An 18,954-nucleotide genomic window follows, 5' to 3' on the forward strand; every position below is an offset into this window, starting at 1 on the left:
AGGTGCATTCTGCCCAGATCTGCACCCTTGCTAATTGCCGAAAATCTTGGGATGATTCAACATAAAAAGTTCCCAGGTATGAGAATTTTCATATTTTCGCCACAGAAAGCTACTCCTGAGCTGCCACATAAAACTGTGGGGACTGTGCCTTAGATCTCCTCCCTATCTGACATTAGCCTGGAAGGGGGCAAACAGCATCAGTGCCTGTGGGCAGCAAAATCTTAAATCCGTCACGGATTATTTCTCTTCTGCACTTTCTAGCACGGTTCTTGTACCACTTGATGTACCTGCTTGGATATCAGGTGTAAACATTGCTAGGCCAAGAAAGTTTCTTGAAACGGATTAGAGGGCGGAGCAAACCTGGCATGCCCGCCCGTTAACCCCTCCCCCCCGCGCCCCGCCTCCCTGTTGTTCTCTCCCAGGGGCGTGGCCGAGCAGTTCCGGGCTCCTGCAGCTGCAGCTACTCAGGGAGGGCGGTGAGAGAGAGAAAAGCATGAACTGAGACTTTCACTTCCCCCAGGCAGCGCCGGGAGACAAATTCCCCACCCCCCTCCAATCGCAGTACCCGTACCTGTGCAGAGGCTTTTCCTGGGTCCTTGTTGCAGGTCCTCCGCCGACAGCAAGGAAGCAGTAGCAGCTGCCGCGGCTCTGATCCGGTGAGCCGATCCTCGTGGTTAGAGTCTCTTTCCAGCCCTCTCTCAGCTGCTCAGGCAGGATGGGTAGGAAGGGATTTTTGTTTTAAATCGGTCCTGGGGTGCAGAGGGTAGGGAAAATCGGGTGAGCCTGAAAGTTGTGTGGTACCGATCTCTGCAGTTTGTCTGTGGTTGGAGCAAGCGCTTGCTCTATTAACAAAGAGGAAACTGGCCGCTGTAATCTTTCCTCTGCTAGTAGATTAGAAGACCGGCCCAGCTGCGCAGCAAAAGCTGTTTGCTCACAGGGCCGTGGCGTTTTGTTAATAATTGAGAGATGTCATACTCTGGGTGATTTTTAGATTTTTCTTGTTTGAGGCCTGGAGAAGCTTTGCGCAGGTTCTGAAGGGGGGTCATGCTACTGCTGCTGCTAAGTGTTGAAGGAAAAATTGATTCTAAGAAAGATTATCCATGCTTTAGGACTTTTCTTTTTGGGTGGGTGGTTGATTTGTAAGTGCCTCTGATATATATTTTTTTTCCCCCCGTTTTTCATGTGTTGGTGAAAGGAAAGTCAGATTGACCTTAGGGCCTTGTTTTCAACTGGATCCCTCAGAGCAGTAGGACACATGGAAGGTATTATAAAAGCAAACTCACTGGTGTCAGGAATTACCACAAATACCTAACAGAAATATGTCAGAGGCTCCAGCAGAATGCTGGGGGTGGGAGGGTAAAGGCCAGAGATAAACTAGCTTTGGAGCCCCAACCAAAAGTAGCAGAGGGAAGTGTGAGTAGACTGGGAAAATCTGAAATTGCGAAGGATCAGATTTTATAATATTGTGCATGATTTACTGTCTTTGGTCTTGATACTTTTTATTTTTTGCTACAGAGAAATGACAACATGGGAAAAATAACTTCCAAGCTGAGTTCTGCTGCCCACGAGGACCAGGAGAAGGAGCCAATTTTGGCTCAGGACACGCCAGAAGAGGACAAGATTGTCCCGTACGTCAGCATCAATGCAAATGATGTTGGCTACTTGCCCTATGTGGAGATTAAAAGCCGCGGGAGTATTGCCTGCCCGACCTGCCATGGCACTGGAAGGATTCCCAAGGGTATGGCCTTGAAACTTATTTTATTTCTCACCTCTGTGCTGCCTTGTTCCAATTATTGGCATAAGCAATGGACCACAGGCCTCGGCTCCTGCTAGAATCTGCCCATACCCGAGTCTGGCCTGTAGGTGTTGCTCTTGCATGCCAGCGGGGATGCTCTCCCTTTTCAGCGCTCTGATTGCTGCCCCAGTGAGGCACAGCCGGGTGTGGGACTTTTATTTTTTTATTTATTTATTTAAAGGCTTTTATATACCGGAGTTCATGCACTAGTACATACCACTTCGGTTTATACGGAACAAGGATCAGAAAATTACATCAAACAGATTGAACAATTAAACAAACAATTACATCCAACGATTGGGTATAAATAACATGGCTAACTTAGTAGGAACTTAGAGTTTGAGGTAAAGGAGAGAAATAGTACCAAGTGGTAACAGAACAATGTTAATAGCTAAATAATAAAATAAATAGTAAATACAGATGCTTACAGATTACAGTCTTCATGAAAAGTTTACGTCTTCAGAATAGGGTTAAGTAAATAAGAACTGGCAGTTATTTCTTTAGGAGTGAAGACTTCAAAAACTGAGGTTACATCTGGCTTAAGAGGTATTGGTGTAGCATGCTCAAATATTTAAAGATTTGGAATTGTGAGACCAAGGATTTGCGGAATCCGGAATCCGAATTGGGCCAGAGACTCCGAATTGAGATCGGAGTCTCTGGCATGGCAGCATACACCAGGGCCCTTGGGCCAGCTCTAGCAGTAAGTCATAGCAAAAGCTAATGCCGAGTTAGGCAGAGCTGGCAGACTTAGCAGCTGTACTGACCCTGGAGAGAACTGGCTTTTTATTTTAAATTTACACATCTTTTAAAACGTTATCTTAATGCAAGAGTTCTTGTGTAAGGTTTATCATGTATGAAACTTAAATTCTATTTGGCACGTCTGACCTGGCTTCATGTTTTTTTATTCCAAAAAAGTTGTAGTAGAAATAAAATGTTAAATCCTTTAGGACAGAAGGGATAGGAGACCTAAGAATGTTTTTGTTTTTTAGAAGGGGAAAGCGATAAGACCGTTTAGAGCTGCCTTTTTATCAGTCTTGCTCTGTAAGTGTGTACAATTTGCTTTTTCTGTTTTGTGTTTTTTTTTTCTTTTAGAACAGAGAAAAGAACTTGTGGCTTTGATCCCATATAGCGACCAGAGACTACAGCCCCGACGAACGTAAAATATTTTGGTTTCTAATGTAACCAGTGGCTGTTCCCAGTGGCCTATGCTGGCCGTGGTGCCTCCACCTCATGTATCTAGTTTTGCCTATTGTGTAATCTCTGTGCAAGCTGCCTTAGTACTGAATAAGCGAGCATGGGCTGTGAAAGAGGTGGATGGAGCCAGCGCCCTGATCAAAAGCACATGGGGAGGGTGGTAAGACTTCTGCAGTCTCACCTGAAGTTAGAGGGTCACTAATCTGTAGCTTTGCTAACACTCCCATCTTCTCCCCGCCCCCTTCCCAAGCATCTTTTTTAATGAACTGATCTTTGTTTAAACTGTTTATTTTATATTAAATTAAAGATCCACAACAATTACCATTACAAACTTTAAAAAGAGATTATATCACTACTTTTACCCACCTAAGACCCATACATATTAACAGATATTGCTAAATCCTGCTGTAGACCTTGAAGTTCTACCACATCAGTTTCTGCTACGTTACCAGAGAATAAGCACCCCTACACAGTGCAAGACCTTGAATCTTCTCAAATCTACTGCACATTTTTACAAGACTTGCAGGACTGCTATTCACCAGCCTCGTAGCTGCTGATATGATCAGTTTGCTGCTTTTTTTTTTTTTTTAAATTGAAGATTTGAAAGATAACTTTTTTTTTTTTTTTTAATATTAGAATGAATTTTCATGCTTGTGAAAAGAGCTGGGAACTGAAGACCGGGTACAGCACAAGCTTGTAGACTAAACTCACATGCTATGCCCTACCACAGAGCAGAGCAGTGGTGGAGCAAGCATCACACAGACACTTCCACCATGGAATGGGTATAGTATAGCCAGGGGCTGTGCAAGCTACACAAACAGGAGGAGCAGTGCAACCCTGCCCTAGAGGGACCACCTCCAGAGGTGTGAGGAGTTGTGCTATCTGGGCCAGTTCAGTACCTGGCTGCTCTGAGACTGCCAAATCCTAGTGTTAGCTTGTGCTGTGAAACACCTGAGCTGGATATGAACCGATAGCCCAGAGGTGAAAGATTTGTCATCTTCCATTCTAGCCAGTCCCTCCTCCCACCCCGGACCACTTGTGATGATAGGGTTGGAACTCTGATTTCCAGGCATCATTAGTCTTTGCTGTAACTCTGTAGTCTTGTTTTGACTGTGCTAGAACTCAAAGCTTTCCCTCCTTGGGTCTCCCGCAGGAAGCAGTATGTCTCGCTCGCCGTGGTGCTCTGCCTGCTCATCTCCTTTCTGGCCATCTTCTTCCTCTTCCCCCGTTCCATTGTCGTGACCCACGCGGGGTTGAACTCTTCTGTGGTGACATTTGCTGCCGCCTCATCAAGCATCAACCTTAGCACGACGGTAAGAAACCTGCTCTTGTCTATGTCCCCCTACCCTGTCAAGTGTTAGGAAAAGAGAATATTTTGTTTACGGTTAGCCTGGCACTTTAATTGCTGATTAACAAGGCCTGGGCATGAGTTTGTCTCTGATATTTATTTTTATTTAAATATTTGTAATTCCGCTTTACAAATACATCAAAGCGGATTACATTGAGGTTCTGTAGGGTATTTCCCTATCCCCACAGGACTTAGGAGACCTAAGGAGGAGGAATAGCCTAGTGGTTAGAGCAGTGGACTATGAACCAGGAGACCAAGGTTCGAGTCCCGCTGTCGCTCCTTGTGACCTTGGGCAAGTCACTTTATCCTCCATTACCTCAGGTACAAACTTAGATTGTAAGCCCTCTGGGTATAGAGAAATACCTACAGTACCTGAATGTAAACCGGTGTGATATCTCAATTGAGATGAATGTCGGTATATATATAAAAAAAAAAAATAATAATAACCTACATTCATCATTTTGCTATAAATTTTGTAGGCCTAACGCCCATAATAAGGAAAAAGGGCGTGTTTAGGGAAATTTTCCTGTTACTACATCACACAGCTATTTTATTGCAAAGCAAGTTAAATTTATCACATGCTGCATTATTTCACATCTCACCCTGCATTGCTGCCCGGGGGGCGGAGGGAAGAGATCCTCTTTATAAGGATCTCATATTAGTAAACTATTTATATCACATCAAACATACAAAGAGCACAGTATACATCAGTGAAGATTTGATATGATTTGGAGCGAAGAAAGGTACACAAAGAGGAGATTTGTACAATGTACTCTCACCCTAGCATGATGCACTCTGTACTTAGATGCTGTCAAGCTAGGGTGAGAGTACATTGTACAAATCTCCTCTTTGTGTACCTTTCTTCGCTCCAAATCATATCAAATCTTCACTGTGCTGTTCGTACCTCCTGTGTGTGTGTAAAACTGGCCCCCAAACCCTAGACCCACCACCAAAACCTCACCTTGAGTTACTGGTTGACCCTCCTACAGTGGTATAAATAGTTGACTAATAGGTGTGCCACCCCAGAGGCTCTCTCTCCCCTCTCCCTAGCCGAAACGGGATTTACGAAAAATCCACTTTCAGCCACAACACGTTGCTATCGCAGGCATAACACTAGGAAAAAAGGTGTAGCTATTTTCAGCGTGTTATCCCACGATAGCATGTATAACGCATGCTTTGTGCTGTCACATGCAGCCATTAGCACTTCACATTTCCATTTATTTCGCCCACTTGAATACATTTATGAAATTTGCATACTTAGCTCTCAATGCAATAAATAACACCTGCGTTATTGCAGGCGTTAGGGCCCTAATGCATTTTGATGAATGACCCTGTTATGTTTTTTATGGGCATTGTCCCAGTTGAAAAGCCAATCCAAGGGTTTCACTACTGTTATGCTGCAGTTAATAGGGAGAAATCATTTGAAGCAAAGGGTATCTTCTCTCTCTGTTCTGTTCATGGAAGGATTTTCTCCCCCCATATTTTTCTTTCTTTCCCAGAATGTGCTGAATGTATCGAACCGAAACTTCCACGGGATTGGCGTGACGCGGCTCGACGTGGAAGTGCTGCTGGTGGCCGTGGTGATCGGCAAGTCCAGCACCAGCAATGTGACGACCGTTGGGCCCTTGGGCAATAGCCAGGTAAATCCAAGTCCTGGAGGCTGGGAGCAAAAATTTACATTTTCAAAATTCTGAGTCTCTTGGTAATGCCCAGACCCTCTGCTGGGGGGGGTGGCAAATGACACGTTCTCCTACTTGTAACGCTAACACCAAAGGGGTGGGGTTTTTTTTGTTTGTTTTGCACATTGGCAGACGCACGTTACCACTTGCAGCGAGTGGAGTTTTTGACCATCTTCATGGGGGCTGAAGGTTTTCTCCACCCCAGCCCTCGGTGTAGGGAGAGCATAGGCTCGCCACCCTACCGTCCTGGCACCTGTGCGATAGGCCAGCGGCACGGCGACCATCGGGAGGTCCGAGGGGGAAGCCTGCTACATGATTGGGGATGGGATGAGACATTGCTGGCGGTTTTTTCTCCCTTCCCTCCCCCCCACACCTCCTAATTCTTGCTTTTATTTTGTTTCTTTTTTGTTTGTTTTTTTTAAAGGAAAATAAGAATTGCAAGTCCAAAGATGCAATATTAACAAAGCCCCCCCCCCACTGAGTGATCCTCTTTGCCAGATCGTAGCTCCTGCGCTTCCTCTTTTTTTTTTTTTTTTTGTGATTATGGAGGATTTATTGTTTTTACTGATGCCACCCTGCATGGCGCATTTGGCTTCTCTGTCCCTTGTGATCACAGAGCTTGCTAAATGTGCTTTCAGGAAGTGCGTGTCTTGTGATCAGTCTTATTACTAATATATATATTTTTTTTCTGTTAGATTTATTATACAGTTAATAGCACCATAACGGACAACAGCACATTGTAAGTAGTTTGAGTTGGGGGTTCCCCCATTGGCCTTTATTCAGTTTAATCTCCTCCCCTCTGAAGTATCGTGATTCCCCCCCCCCCCCCACCCCCCCTCTCTGAGTGTGACACGGGACAGGCCGCCATCTCCCTGTATCAGAGTTCCAGTCCCACCTTGGGCATGTGGCTCCTTCCCCCACCCCCCATGTTCACCTTTTTTTATTTTTATTTTAGGTACTATCAACTTTTGGGCTTGACTTTCACCCAGACTGGATTCTTCTGGAATCGGCAGTATGATCGGAGGCCGTGCGGCCACCTCTAGGCTTGAAAGTTTGTCTACCAATTTTTTTGATGCCCACTACACGTGCTGACATCCGGTGCGGCAAAAAATCGATTGGATGTTTTATATTTCCACAATTTACAATTGAATAAAAAGGCACAGGGCTTTACCTGCGTCCTTGTCCAGTGTCACAGTCAGAAGTTTGAACTTTTGTGAGTCTTCTGTAGTTCGCAATTCATGATCATGTGCATAAAAAAGCACACTACCTAGAGTCTGTCTGTCTCAGCAGTTTTTCAGCTCAATTAAACCAGTGCTAGGATCATTTGCAACTATCTGGGGATTTATTCCCATCCCATCCCACTGGGCCCTGTCTTAGCCCATGGTCATCATTCCAGCGATGACCTGGGGCCATGCTCCAGGGCTCCCTCCAGGACCCTTAAATCATGGGCCCTAAGTCCAGCCACCAGGTGTCACCCTTAAGCAATACCTCTTGTTCCACCCTGGGGCTGTGAACACCCCCAGTGCAGCAAAATCCCTGGCCAACCAAGCAGGGAGCAGAAGGATCTGCGCTGGGATTCTTCCACAGAGCAGCTCTGCCTCCTGGGCTGGTCCTCTTTTTCTTTTTCTTTCTCAGTTCCTTTGCTAGAAACTTCAATGCAGGAAGTTAGGGACTGATTGTACAAGCCTCTGATTCTTCTCCCCACCCACCATGATCTTTGTTAAAAAAAAAAAAAAAAAGCATGTGTGTACCTTTCTGTGGTTATAGCAGCTGCAGGCTCACTTGTATTCTGTGCAATCATGTAAGTTGTCTTATTTTCTTCATTTAAAAAAAAAAAAAAAATTTGAGATCTGATGCCTACAAGAAGTGAGGGGGGGACGGGGGACTGTAATGGAGGCTGTGGTGATTTATTTACTACATGAAAACCATTTTTTTTTTTCTTTCCCCTCCCAGCAATATTTGCACCTGGACCAAAATCAAAGTTCACAACGTGCTGTTGCACATACAGTAAGTGATTTTTGTGTTTTAATGGTTGAAATTGCTGAGCTCCACTCAAAACTGTTCCCTGATACTTCAAAGAAGCTTGTGGTAGGCAGATATTCCCCCCCCCCCCCCCCCCCACCACCCGGGGTCCGTGGCAGAGCGTTTCAGCTATTGTAAAATGCTGGTGCCATGGCAAGGCTTCCAGCATCGCAGGGAGCGGGCTGACGGAGCATATCTCGTGCTATCGTCTTGTACCAGATCGGATGTGTGAGCGAGGAAAGACTTTAAGGTTGGGGGGTTTTTTTTCCCTTTGTTCCTGCGGCACCAGGTATCTAGTTGGGGGACCCACTCTTTAGGTCCGGGGCGCGAAGGGACAGGTGATGGCCTGCGCCAAGTGCTGGTGCTCCACACAGAGTGTGGCAGCGCTCTATCCAGCCATGGTTCGCCTGAGCCCCCTGCTCACGTCACCCAGGTTGGGTGGGGGGAAAGTGACTTTCACGCTTTTCTTGATGCATCGGTGCTTTCAGTTGTTTTTCTCTTATTCATGTGTCCTTAATGTGGAGAGAGCAGATGTTCCCTCAATTAGTTTGAGCAGTCTGCTGTGCACCTGCCTCTCCCTCTGCCCCCCCCCCCCCCAAAAAAAAAAGTACAAAATCCCAGAGGAAATGGGACTTCACTTCTATTCCAGGAAGTTTTTATAAAGATAAAGTTGAACCAAATGAGACAGTGTAGAACTAGGGCTTAAAGGTGCGGTAAAACGGGAGTGTTAATATTTTGCTCAAACTCTCCATGCTTTGATCAGATGTGAAATCAATAGGTTGTTATGTTTTAGTTTTTTTTTTAATGGCGATATTAATAAAAATAACCTCCTTTCACCCTCCCCTTTCCTGTTCATACTTGGATCAGCCCTGACTCCTGTGTTTTGCCTCCCTTCCAGCAGATGGAGACAGAGAGAGTGTTTCACTGAAACTGGCATATAACCTGGTGTACCACCTGCAGTATCTCTGTCTCCAGCAGATGGTAGAGGTGCTATCCCTCCTGCTGCTGAGGTGAACGAGCAGGGGGTTGGGGGACCCTTGCCTGGCTCGGTCTTTTCGCCACCGGGGGTGTATATCTGGAGGGGCCAGTCGTCCGTCTCCCCCCCCCCCCCCCCCCCCCCCCCCTCCCTCCCCTGCGAACGATTGGAGTCCTGCAGCTCTTCTGCCACTGTACCCTTTTGTCAGTGTACCCTTTTGTCTTTTTCCTTCTTGGCTTTTTATTAAAGTTTAAAAAAAAAAGAGGAGAGTGAAGGAAACAGCAGTTTGATAGCAGCCGGAGAAGTGTATGTGGAGCTTGAAGTGGTCAATTGCTGCTGGGACAGGAGTTCTTGGTCAGCAAGGCTTGTTGGCCACATGGCCAGGCCTCCTTTTTGTCGGCACAGCAGTTTGGTTTTTTTTTTTTTGTTCTTTCAGGCGGTGCGCAGCTTTCCCGCTCCGGGCTCTGTTCCCGCTGCCTCTCTGGTGGAGAGTGCAGGTCGGGGCCAGCGGTAGCCTAAGCACAAGGCAGACACAGGAGCATATTTAGCGAGAGAGGCTGGGAAGGAGTCGGACCGGGCTCAGTGGCTCCTTGGAACACATCCTGGCAAAAGATCTAGTAGCTCCAAGGATCAGATCCCTAGATGGGCTCAGGATGAGAGCATGTTCTGGCAGTCCGGATGTAGACTGAGGATTCAGTGGATGCAGGTCTCTGCTGCTCCTGATCCAGCTGTTCCAAATAATAGCCCAGATGTACCGGACCCAGATGGAGGGCTAAACAGGTGCCAGTTGCTGAAGGGGACATCCCTTAAGTGGTGCGTCTCTTCCTTAAGGGGGAGTTTTGACCCTTTATTCCTCGTGTTCTGGAGGAGCTGGGGATCAAGGTTCCTCAAGAAGAGTGTGATCAAGAAGGAGTGTACCTGGTCATGGATGGCCTGAGGGACCCAACGAAAACATTGTCTTTACAAATCAGTGAAAAAGCTGGTGGTCAGGGAGTGGGGACACTCCAGAGATGAGCCTGAAGATAGGCCAGGAGATGACAAAATTGTATCCGTTGCCCGAGGACATGCTTGAGCTTCTGGTGCTCCCAAAGGTGGAAGCATCAGTGTCTGATCACTAAGAACACCACCATCCCTGAGAGTGGTTCAGCGGCGCTGAAGGATATGTAGGACAGGAAATTGGAAATTCATTTCAAGAAGACATTTTGAGGTTTCTGTGCTTTTGCACACAGCAACACGTATGCCTAGCTTCATGCTTTATGGGTTCAGCAATTGCAGGCTACGAGGCCGCTGTCTGAGGCTAAGCAGGCAGACTGTCTGGAGGCAGCAGTGACTTATGTCTTGGGTGACCTCATCAGAACTTATTTGAGGATTATGATGTCTGTGGACTCTGCCAGACGTCTCCTTTTGATTAAGGTACTGGTCGGCGGATGTTTGGTCTAAGTCTTGCTTAGGAGCATTACCTTTCAAGGGAAAGCTTTTGCTTGGAGAGAACTTGGGAGTTGCTTGTGAAGCGTCTCTGTGAGACCAAAGGGCATAGGCTCTCAGAAGATAAGCCAAGAGTAAACTAGAGTTCCTTTGCGGGGCGGTCTCGTTTATGACCAAATAGAAGGTTTCGTCAGAGTAGGCCCTCAGCAGGAGCCCAGAGACAAGGAGCTGGCAGGCAACAGTCAAATGAGAGGGCAGCGGTTTAGATACAACAGGCGATTTATGTAATGCCCCCTTGACCGCTTACCTGGTGAGGCAATCCTGGGTCTGGGGCAGACTCCGGTCCTCCATTCGTGGCGCCTCCACCTGGGGAAAAAGGTGTTGATGGGTTGGAGTTCCCTCCCTTCACCCCAGGAAAACAAATGGGTCTGTGAACAGTATGTGGCAGTATGTACAAATATATATACAGGTTTATTAGATTATCTAAGTATATACATTTCTACATGGCTAATAGGATGTCAAACTGTACAATTATCTACTCGTGGTTAGTAGTCTCAGGCCACACAACTATATACATTTCTACAAGATAGCCAGAACATTTAATATTTGGCAGTTTGTGGTTGTTGGCTCCCACAATATACCCCTATATAGAATAGAAGGGACCTTTAGGTGGGAACTTATCAAGTGTTATTATTATCCGTCTCACCCATGTGAAAAAATGCGTCTGGGCTGGTAGATATAACATACAACAATCTCCTCAGATTGTTGTATGTTATATGCCGATTACAGTATCAATGCCATGTTTATAAACCATTGTGATCTTTATATGGAACGACAGAATATAAAATGTCCAAATAAAAATCCTGGAACCAGTAAGAGAAGGTCTCGGCCTGGGTTCTAGTGGAGTTAATTCTTCACAGTGAAGTGAGGCAGGTCCAGTCCTCTCTTCCTTCTATTGGAGAGCATCTGACTCTGTTTTACGAGGTGGGCCAAGATCACGGTTACGCGTTAGAATTCTCTCGTCCTCTACGGGACTTGTTCATGGTTTCCCTTTGCGCATCACTCAGCAAGAGGAAGGTGGTCCAAGATACCATAGATTGGTTACAAAAGCTAGAGGTCAAAGTTCCTGTGTCTATGAGGAGGTATTCCATATATTTCATGGTGCCAGAAAAGGAAAGGTCCTTCTGTCCAATTTTGGATTTGAAGAAGGTGAATGTGGCCCTCAAGGGTTCCATGTTTTCACATGGAAACTCTGTATTTGGTCATTGCAGCAGTGCGCAAAGGAGATTTTCTGGCTTCGCTGGACTTGATCGAGGCGTATTTGCACATAGCAAGCCGCCAAGATCACCAACAGTTCCTGTGGTTCATGACGTATACTTCTGATCTATATCTTTGATGTAACTTTTTTCTTTGTAAACAGTCGTGATGTAAATACAAATGACAGTATATAAAATCTTTTAAATAAATGATTCTCGGGAGGCATTTTCAGTTTTGTGCCCTGCCTTTTGGTCTGGCAAGGTTCCAAATAAGTTTACCAAGGTGATGGTGGTCGTGGCAGCAGTGCTCAGGAAAAAGGGAATTTTAGTTCATCCATATCTGGACGCCTGGTTCATTCGAGCGAAGTCAGAAGCCCTATATGGTCAAGCAGTGTCTAAAGTCTTGTAGCAGTTGAGGTCTCTAGACTGGGTAGTGAATCTGGCAAAAAGTCAGCTCACCCCGTCCCAGGTTCTGGAGTTTTTGGGACTGCGCTTCGACACCAGGTTGGGAAAGGTTTTTCTTACCAAGGGTCGCATTATCAAGCTGCAAAAGCAGGTGCAAAGGCTGTTTGGATATGGTGGTGTCCAGGGTCTGGGACTTCTTCAGGTGTTCGGCTCCATGGCCTCAACATTAAAGCTGGGTCCTTGGGCTTTTGTGCACATGAGACCTCTGCAGAGCTCTCTTCTTTCCCGCTGGGATCCTTTGTTGGAACAGTTTCATCTTCCACTGTTGCTCGAGGAGCCTGCCAGGTCCAGTCTTTCATGGTGGCATGATCAGGATCATCTGTGTTGTGGAGTGGACTTGGAGGTTCTGGACTAGGAGGCAGTTACCACTGATGCCAGTCTTTCTAGCTGAGGGGCGGTGAGCCAGTGGTCCAAGGAAGAGGTGTCATGGTGTATCATTCGTTTGGAGATGAGGGTGGTGCATTTCACGTTGCTTGCCTTTCTGCTTCTGTTGAGCGGTTGCCCATTATGCATCTTGTTGGACAACACAACCACTGTGGCCTATATCAGCCAACGAGGTAACCAGGAATTGGGCAGTGGCCCAGCATCTAGCATTGTTAGCAGTGTCTCACGTAGCCAGCATGGACAATGTTAAAGCAGATTTTCTCAGTTGCCAGAAGCTGGATTCCAGAGAGTAGGAGTTGTCTGAGGAAGCGATGACTCTTCTGTGACACAGGTGGGGTGTCCCTCATCTGGGCTCGAAAGCGATTCCAAGGAATGCCAAGGCGTCCCACTTCAGTCGCAGAAGAGATAACTGAGCAGAAGGGGTCGATGCCTTAATCCTACTTGGCCCTGAGGGATTTATCTTTGTGTCCGTCCCCGTCTTTCCCCCCCCCCCCCCCCCTCCCCAGTGGCTGCTGGTGGGAAAAGTAATAAGATGGATAGAAAGTCATCCTGGAGAAATTATCCTGGTAGCACCAGAGTGGTCATGGCAGCCATGGTTTGTGGACCTCATCAGCCTGGCTGTAGAGTGTCCCGCTGCGGCTTGCTCACTTGCCGAATCTTCTTCAGCAGGGTCCAATATTTTCGGATCAGGCAGATCATTTTTGTCTCATGGCCTGGCTTTTGAGAAGAGGCATTTGAGAGAGAGGATATCATTTCCACTTTATTGTAGGCTAGAAAGACTTCCACTTCGGCTCAGTGTGCTGCAGCAGTCAAAAAAGCAAACAATGTTAAGAATTATTAGGAAGGGAGTGGTTAATAAAATGGAAAATATAATGCCTCTATATCGCTCCATGGTAAAGACCACACCTCGAATTCTGTGTACAGTTCTGGTTGCCACATCTCAAAAAAGATATAGTTGCGATGGAGAAGGTACAGAGAAGAGCAACCAAAATGATAAAGGGGATGGAACAGCGCCCCTATGAGGAAAGGCTGAAGAGGTTAGGGCTGTTCAGCTTAGAGAAGAGACTGCTGAGGGGGGATATGATAGAGGTCTTTACGATCATGAGAGGTCTTGAATGAGTAGTTGTGAATTGGTTATTTACACTTTCGAATAATAGAAGGACTAGGGGGCATTCCATGAAGTTAGCAAGTAACACATTTTAAGACTAATCTGAGAAAATTCTTTTTCACTCAACGCACAATAAAGCTCTGGAATTTGTTGCCAGAGGATGTGGTTAGTGTAGCTGGATTCAAAAAAGGTTTGGATAAGTTCTTGGAGGAGAAGTCCATTAACTGCTATTAATCAAGTTGACTTAGGGAATAGCCACTGCTATCAATTGCATCAGTAGCATGGGATCTGCTTAGTGTTTGGGTAATTGCCAGGTTCTTGAGCCTGGTTTGGCCTCTGTTGGAAACAGGATGCTGGGCTTGATGGTCTGACCCAGCATGGCAATTTCTTATGTTCTTATATTTCCTATGTGAGGATCTGGAGAGTCTAAGTCCTGGTGTACGGATCAGGGAGTAAGACCTACTCGGGCCTCGGTAGCTCATATCTTCTCTTTTCTGCAGAAAGGTTTGGTGAAAGGTTTGGCCTTTTTACTCAAAGTACAGGTTGCGGCCTTGGGCTGTCTTCGTGGAAAAATACATGGAATGTCTTTTGGCTGCTCACCCGGATGTGGTCCGCTTCCTTCGGGGGGGGTTGCAAAACATCTGCGTCCTCCAGTGTGGGGGAAAAAATTCCATGAGGGCTTTAAACTTAGTTCTAAAGGAATTATGTAGCTCCTTTTGAGCCTCTTAAGGAGGGCAACCGTGAAGGACCTCACTTTTGAAGGTGGTTTTTCTGTAGCAATTTTAGCCAGAAGAATTTCAGAGCTACAGGCATTGTTGTGTAGGGATCCTTTTTAATAAGATCTCAGATTCTAGGATCTCCTTGCGAATAGTTCCCTCCTTTCTCCCGAAGGTTGTGTCAGCGTTCCATTTGAGTCAGACGTAAGAGCTTCCGGCTTTCCCAGATTTGGACGCATCAACTCCGCACACTAGGGCTCCGAGATGTCTGGATGTGAAGCAAGCTTTGTTGTGTTACCTCAAGGTCACCAATAGCTTTAGGGTGTCTGACCATCTCTTTGTACTATGGAAGGGGCAGAAGGCCTCAAAGTCCATGATAGCCAGGGGGTTGAAGGAGGCAATAAGCTCTGCTTATGTAAGGGGTGTCTTATCCCGGTGGGCTCACTTGGTTCGGCCCAGCAGATGTTGCCGCAAGAAATTTGTCAGGTGGCTATTTGAAAGTCACTGCACTCGTTCACCATTTGGATGGCCAGGCCCCAGAGGCAATGGACTTCAGTGAGAGTGTTCTTAGAGCAGGAATCTCTCAGTCCCACCCTAATTAGGGAAGCTTGGGTACATCCCAGGAGTCTGGACTGATCCGGGTATGAACAGGAAAGGGAAATTTGGTTCTTACCTGCTAATTTTCATTCCTGGAATACCGTGGATCAGACCAGAGTCCCAGCCAGGTTGTAGAGGAGAGTCCGCTTGTATTTCTGCAGAGCTGCTCAGGATTTCAGGTTTGTTCTCCTGGTTTGGAGTTGCAAAGAGAAGATTTTCTTTCTTTCCAAGGCGGGTTTTCGTGCTTTTTTTTTTTTTTTTCTCCTGCTCATTCTGGGTGGTTGTTTTCATTTAGGATTGTTATGAGATGAATCTCTGCTTGGGTACAGGTCAATACTGAGGGACTGCAGGTGGCACTCTGTTATATGCCAGTGTCTGTAAAACTTTCTCTGATGCCATCTGCTGGAAGGGAGGCAAAACCCAGGAGTCTGGACTGATCTGGGGTATTCAAGGACCGAAAACTAGCAGGTAAGAACCAATTTCTCTTTCTTTTTCCTTCCAGGGGTACGCTGACCTGCTCATACCTGGGTCATTCGGAGCAGCTGTCTTTTGAGGGCTACCAGTACGTGGACTGCAGGAGTAACACGACGGTTCCCCATTCTCTACACCAGTTGCCGCCCTGACCTCCGGCGGGGGAGGGGGCATCAGATTTAATATCTGGAGGATTGTGTGCCGGTCTGATACTGACTCTTTTTTTTTCTGAAATTGATCTGTTCACTTTATTAGCTGATGAGTCATGTTTTTTGGTGGAGGAGGTGAGTTTGGGCAGTGGAGTTGTGGGTTTATATGCACAAAAGGTGACTCCAGACCTGCCAAGGGCCCTGGTTTCTGGCAGGAACCTTTAAGCCAGCCCTAGCTTTCACAACCCAAACCTGGTGCAGACCGGTACCTTTGTCTATATGAAATGGAGACCTACATGTACGACGAAGCCCAGGAACCATATGTTCAAATGCCAGCTTGAAGTGTGCCCTCCCCTGACCGAGTCACTTAGCAACTCTTGGGCCCTTTGATTCTGGATCGTTCAGAAATGTGAAGCAAAGCTGAGCCACCCCCGTGTCCTGGGGTCATTGAGAGCTGACACCCCCTTACGAAGAGGGGCTGCTACCTTGGATCTTGTACTTTTTTTTTTTTTTTAACACCATTTGGTATTGGGGGAATTGTGAACATGGGAGAACTTTGTTAGCTGCTATGAAAGATGAGCGTGAACCAAAATGTTGTGTTTAGTTAAATGGAATGTCTGGCAGTAACTCTACGTCACTGTACACAAAGGTAAGACAAGGGAGCATCGGCTTAATGGTTTTTGTTTTTTCTGTATTTTGTCCTCACATGAAGTGTCAGATAGGAAAGTTGTAATCCTGGACCCTTCTGGAAGTGAAGTGCACCACAGTAGTATTGAGTAAATGATTTGCAGTATTTTTTTTTCTAGCCCTTCCTTCCAGCTAACTTGAAGGAAGCCATTTTGTTGCAGATATGCACTTCCAATTCCCTCCACTGTGAAGTCATATCACCGGCAGACAAAATGGCTTCCTCCATATCTGCTGGATTGTTCATGGACAGCATTGCCCCAAAATTGGGGGGGGGGGGGAGAAAAAGCATAATAACTGTTTGATTCCTGGCTCTCTGCATTTTTTTTACAGCCTCCTTAATGGGTTTGTTTTTTTTAATGCGTTACCATGCAACATTTTAAGCAAAGTGGTGGCCTCTTCTTATATATACAGTTGTAGTTTTTGGTTTTTCAGTGGCGGGGGGCCTCCCTGGTCAGATTTTAAACAATTTGGTGGCAGGGAGCAGGCAGCTCACTGTTGATCCTTGCCAACAATATGCTAAGTGCATCTGAGCGAAATGGTATCCAAAAAAAGCCAATGTGAAACAGGTCTGTGATTGCTTTTTTTTTTTTTTTCCTCTTCTTCACTGTGTTGGGGCAGTTCTGTTGTCTACAGGCATAGAAACAGATGTGCATAAGGGGATGGATAAAGAGGAGGGGTGTGTCATCTAAAGCCAGCGTATCACACTTGTAGCATTTGTGTGAGGCTAAGTGCCCCTACCCCCTGTGCTTTGGGGTAAAAACATTCTCGTTGCCCAATTGTCTTAATTATATTTGCACTTTCCTTGGTGTGTAACTCACGCACCCTCTCTTTTTCTTCCAGTTTTACTCTGTTGTGTGGTCTTTGATTGCTTTGCTCTGTTCCCTCTTAGGGACACAAAATGAAGTGCTGTGCAGAGGGTCCCAACTGATGAGTCACTTTTGTGAAAACATTGCCTGGCTTAAGTGCCTTTGTAAATTATAAATCTTGGCTTATATCCACTTACTGTGTGCTTTGGTTTATTTAGTAGCTCATACAGCCTTCCCGCCCTATACCCTTTTCAGTGAGGAGTGTGGGATGTTGGAATGGGAGGAACATAAGCCTTGCTGTACGGGGTCAGACCAAAGGTTCCTCAAGCCCAGTATCCTGTTTCCAATTCAGCTCATAAGTTCTGGAAGGGACCACAAGGGGGCAGATACATTCCTGGCTGCTTAGCCCAGGCCTAGGAGTAGATTGCCCTAAGTCTACCTTAATGGTTTATGAACTTTTCTTCCAGGAACTTGAAAAAACAACAGTTGAGCAGGTGGTCCTTGATAGGAGTTTATTTTTGAATAATTGCCCAATAGATGCCCGAGTTTTGCCCATCTGAGGCCTGCTTCAGGGGCTAAGTAATTTCATTTGTCCTTAACAAGATGCACATAAAGCCTCCCAATGCCTCAATTAAAATTATGCAATCATCAGATTCCAACCCAGTAATGAAAGGTCTTTTAATCACTGTATAGTGCTTATGACTCGGATGGTGATGTTGTTTCCATTGGTGAGGATTCATAAAGAACAGTTATGCACCATCTCTGAAGGAACTTAAATATATTGTCAGCAATCTTATGAAGAGTGCATGCCACAGCCAATATATTTAAGTTCCTTCCGAGCCGGTGCATAACGGTTCTTTATGAATCTTCACCAATATGGAAATAACATCACCTTTTAGTCATTCCTTCTTGTTTTTTTGAGCCCTTCCAGCAACTTGGCTCTATCTTCTCTTTTCTTTTTTTAAACCTAGTTAGTTTCATCCCATCCTCCACCAATGAAGTCCAGAGTTTAATGAGGTGTTCAGTACAAAAATATTTTCTCCTGTTTATCTGAAATCTGTTACCAAGTAAGTTCAGTGGGTGGCTGCTGATCTCTTATACTTTGACAGAGTAAACAACCAGTTCACATTTATCGGTTCTATGCCACTCATTAGGGCTTTTGTTTTTGCTTCATCGCAATCCCGGTCTACTTTTGAGGCCTTCCACCCAAAGTGGGTAATCCTGGGGTTATGTTCTGGTAGAAAACCGCTAGTAGCATACTGCATGGTGTAAGAGATGTGAGCTGCTTCTCTGAACAGCTCTTAAAGCCACGGTCCTGTCACCACCTGAAAGATCCAGGGTGCCCCTGAATAAAACTTAAGACCATAACTGGGCTGTACACATGTGTGCTTTAGTATTAATAAATCCATAACTTTTTATTTTGGCTGAAATAATGATTAGATCTGTAACCTTGTGCTGCAGCTCCCTGCCTGTACTTAACGTTCCTAGAATAAAGTGGCTGCTGTGCCTTGTACTATTAATGAGGTCGCCTGTGCGTTCTACCCAGTTTGTTACCAATGAGCTATTTATTCTCCTGTGGAAATAAATCTCCCCCCCTCCCCCTCAAAAGCCTGGGTTTAGATGTGCTACCTGCAAGCCCATATGCCCTGGGCGGGGTGGAGAGGTTGCTGGATGAGTACTGCAGGACACACACACACACCTCTGGATTCCTACTCCTCCTCCTTTTGGAGGGAGCATGTGGGTCCACATGGCTGTAAGGAGGATTTCCAGCAACACATGGCTCTACAAGTCACTAGAAACCATTCTCTAGAACTGGCTCAGGACCCTGCAGCTCGAGCACAGGGTGCATTCATTAATCAGCACATGCTGGAGCTAA

At 46.0% G+C, this 18,954-nt stretch overlaps 1 protein-coding gene and 1 long non-coding RNA gene across 5 annotated transcripts in view; one reads left to right on the forward strand and one right to left on the reverse strand.

Moving 5' to 3' along the window:
• LOC115074586 overlaps positions 1-708 on the reverse strand; it is a 68,868-nt gene extending 68,160 nt beyond the window's left edge. The window contains exon 1 of one of the 2 annotated variants that reach the window (XR_003852285.1): positions 572-708. This is a non-coding gene — a long non-coding RNA (uncharacterized LOC115074586). The remainder of the gene's footprint in view (positions 1-571) is intronic. The other variant, XR_003852286.1, reaches the window with a different exon arrangement.
• TMEM106A (transmembrane protein 106A) lies at positions 525-17,270 on the forward strand. Of its 3 annotated transcripts, none has more exons than XM_029574165.1 (8): positions 525-656; positions 1,516-1,738; positions 2,888-2,951; positions 4,143-4,302; positions 5,837-5,977; positions 6,712-6,755; positions 7,970-8,023; positions 15,468-17,270. In XM_029574165.1, the coding sequence occupies exons 2-8, from the start codon at positions 1,528-1,530 to the stop codon at positions 15,586-15,588; spliced, it is 795 nt and encodes a 264-aa protein (XP_029430025.1). In that variant the 5' UTR covers positions 525-656; positions 1,516-1,527; the 3' UTR covers positions 15,589-17,270. The 3 variants fall into 3 exon arrangements, with proteins under 3 accessions (XP_029430025.1, XP_029430027.1, XP_029430026.1); XM_029574167.1 differs by having other exon boundaries at positions 548-673; XM_029574166.1 differs by having other exon boundaries at positions 587-719.
• Positions 17,271-18,954: the final 1,684 nt, after the last annotated feature.

Source organism: Rhinatrema bivittatum, chromosome 12, assembly GCF_901001135.1.
Source record: "Rhinatrema bivittatum chromosome 12, aRhiBiv1.1, whole genome shotgun sequence".
NCBI lineage: Eukaryota > Metazoa > Chordata > Amphibia > Gymnophiona > Rhinatrematidae > Rhinatrema > Rhinatrema bivittatum.

Bases quoted from the DNA above. Each gene is read 5' to 3' on its own strand.
- TMEM106A (XM_029574165.1), top strand. From the start codon at position 1,528: ATGGGAAAAATAACTTCCAAGCTGAGTTCTGCTGCCCACGAGGACCAG. The intron at 5,978-6,711 runs GTAAATCCAAGT...TTTTTCTGTTAG, and splicing joins GGCCCTTGGGCAATAGCCAG to ATTTATTATACAGTTAATAG. The intron at 6,756-7,969 runs GTAAGTAGTTTG...TTCCCCTCCCAG, and splicing joins ATAACGGACAACAGCACATT to CAATATTTGCACCTGGACCA.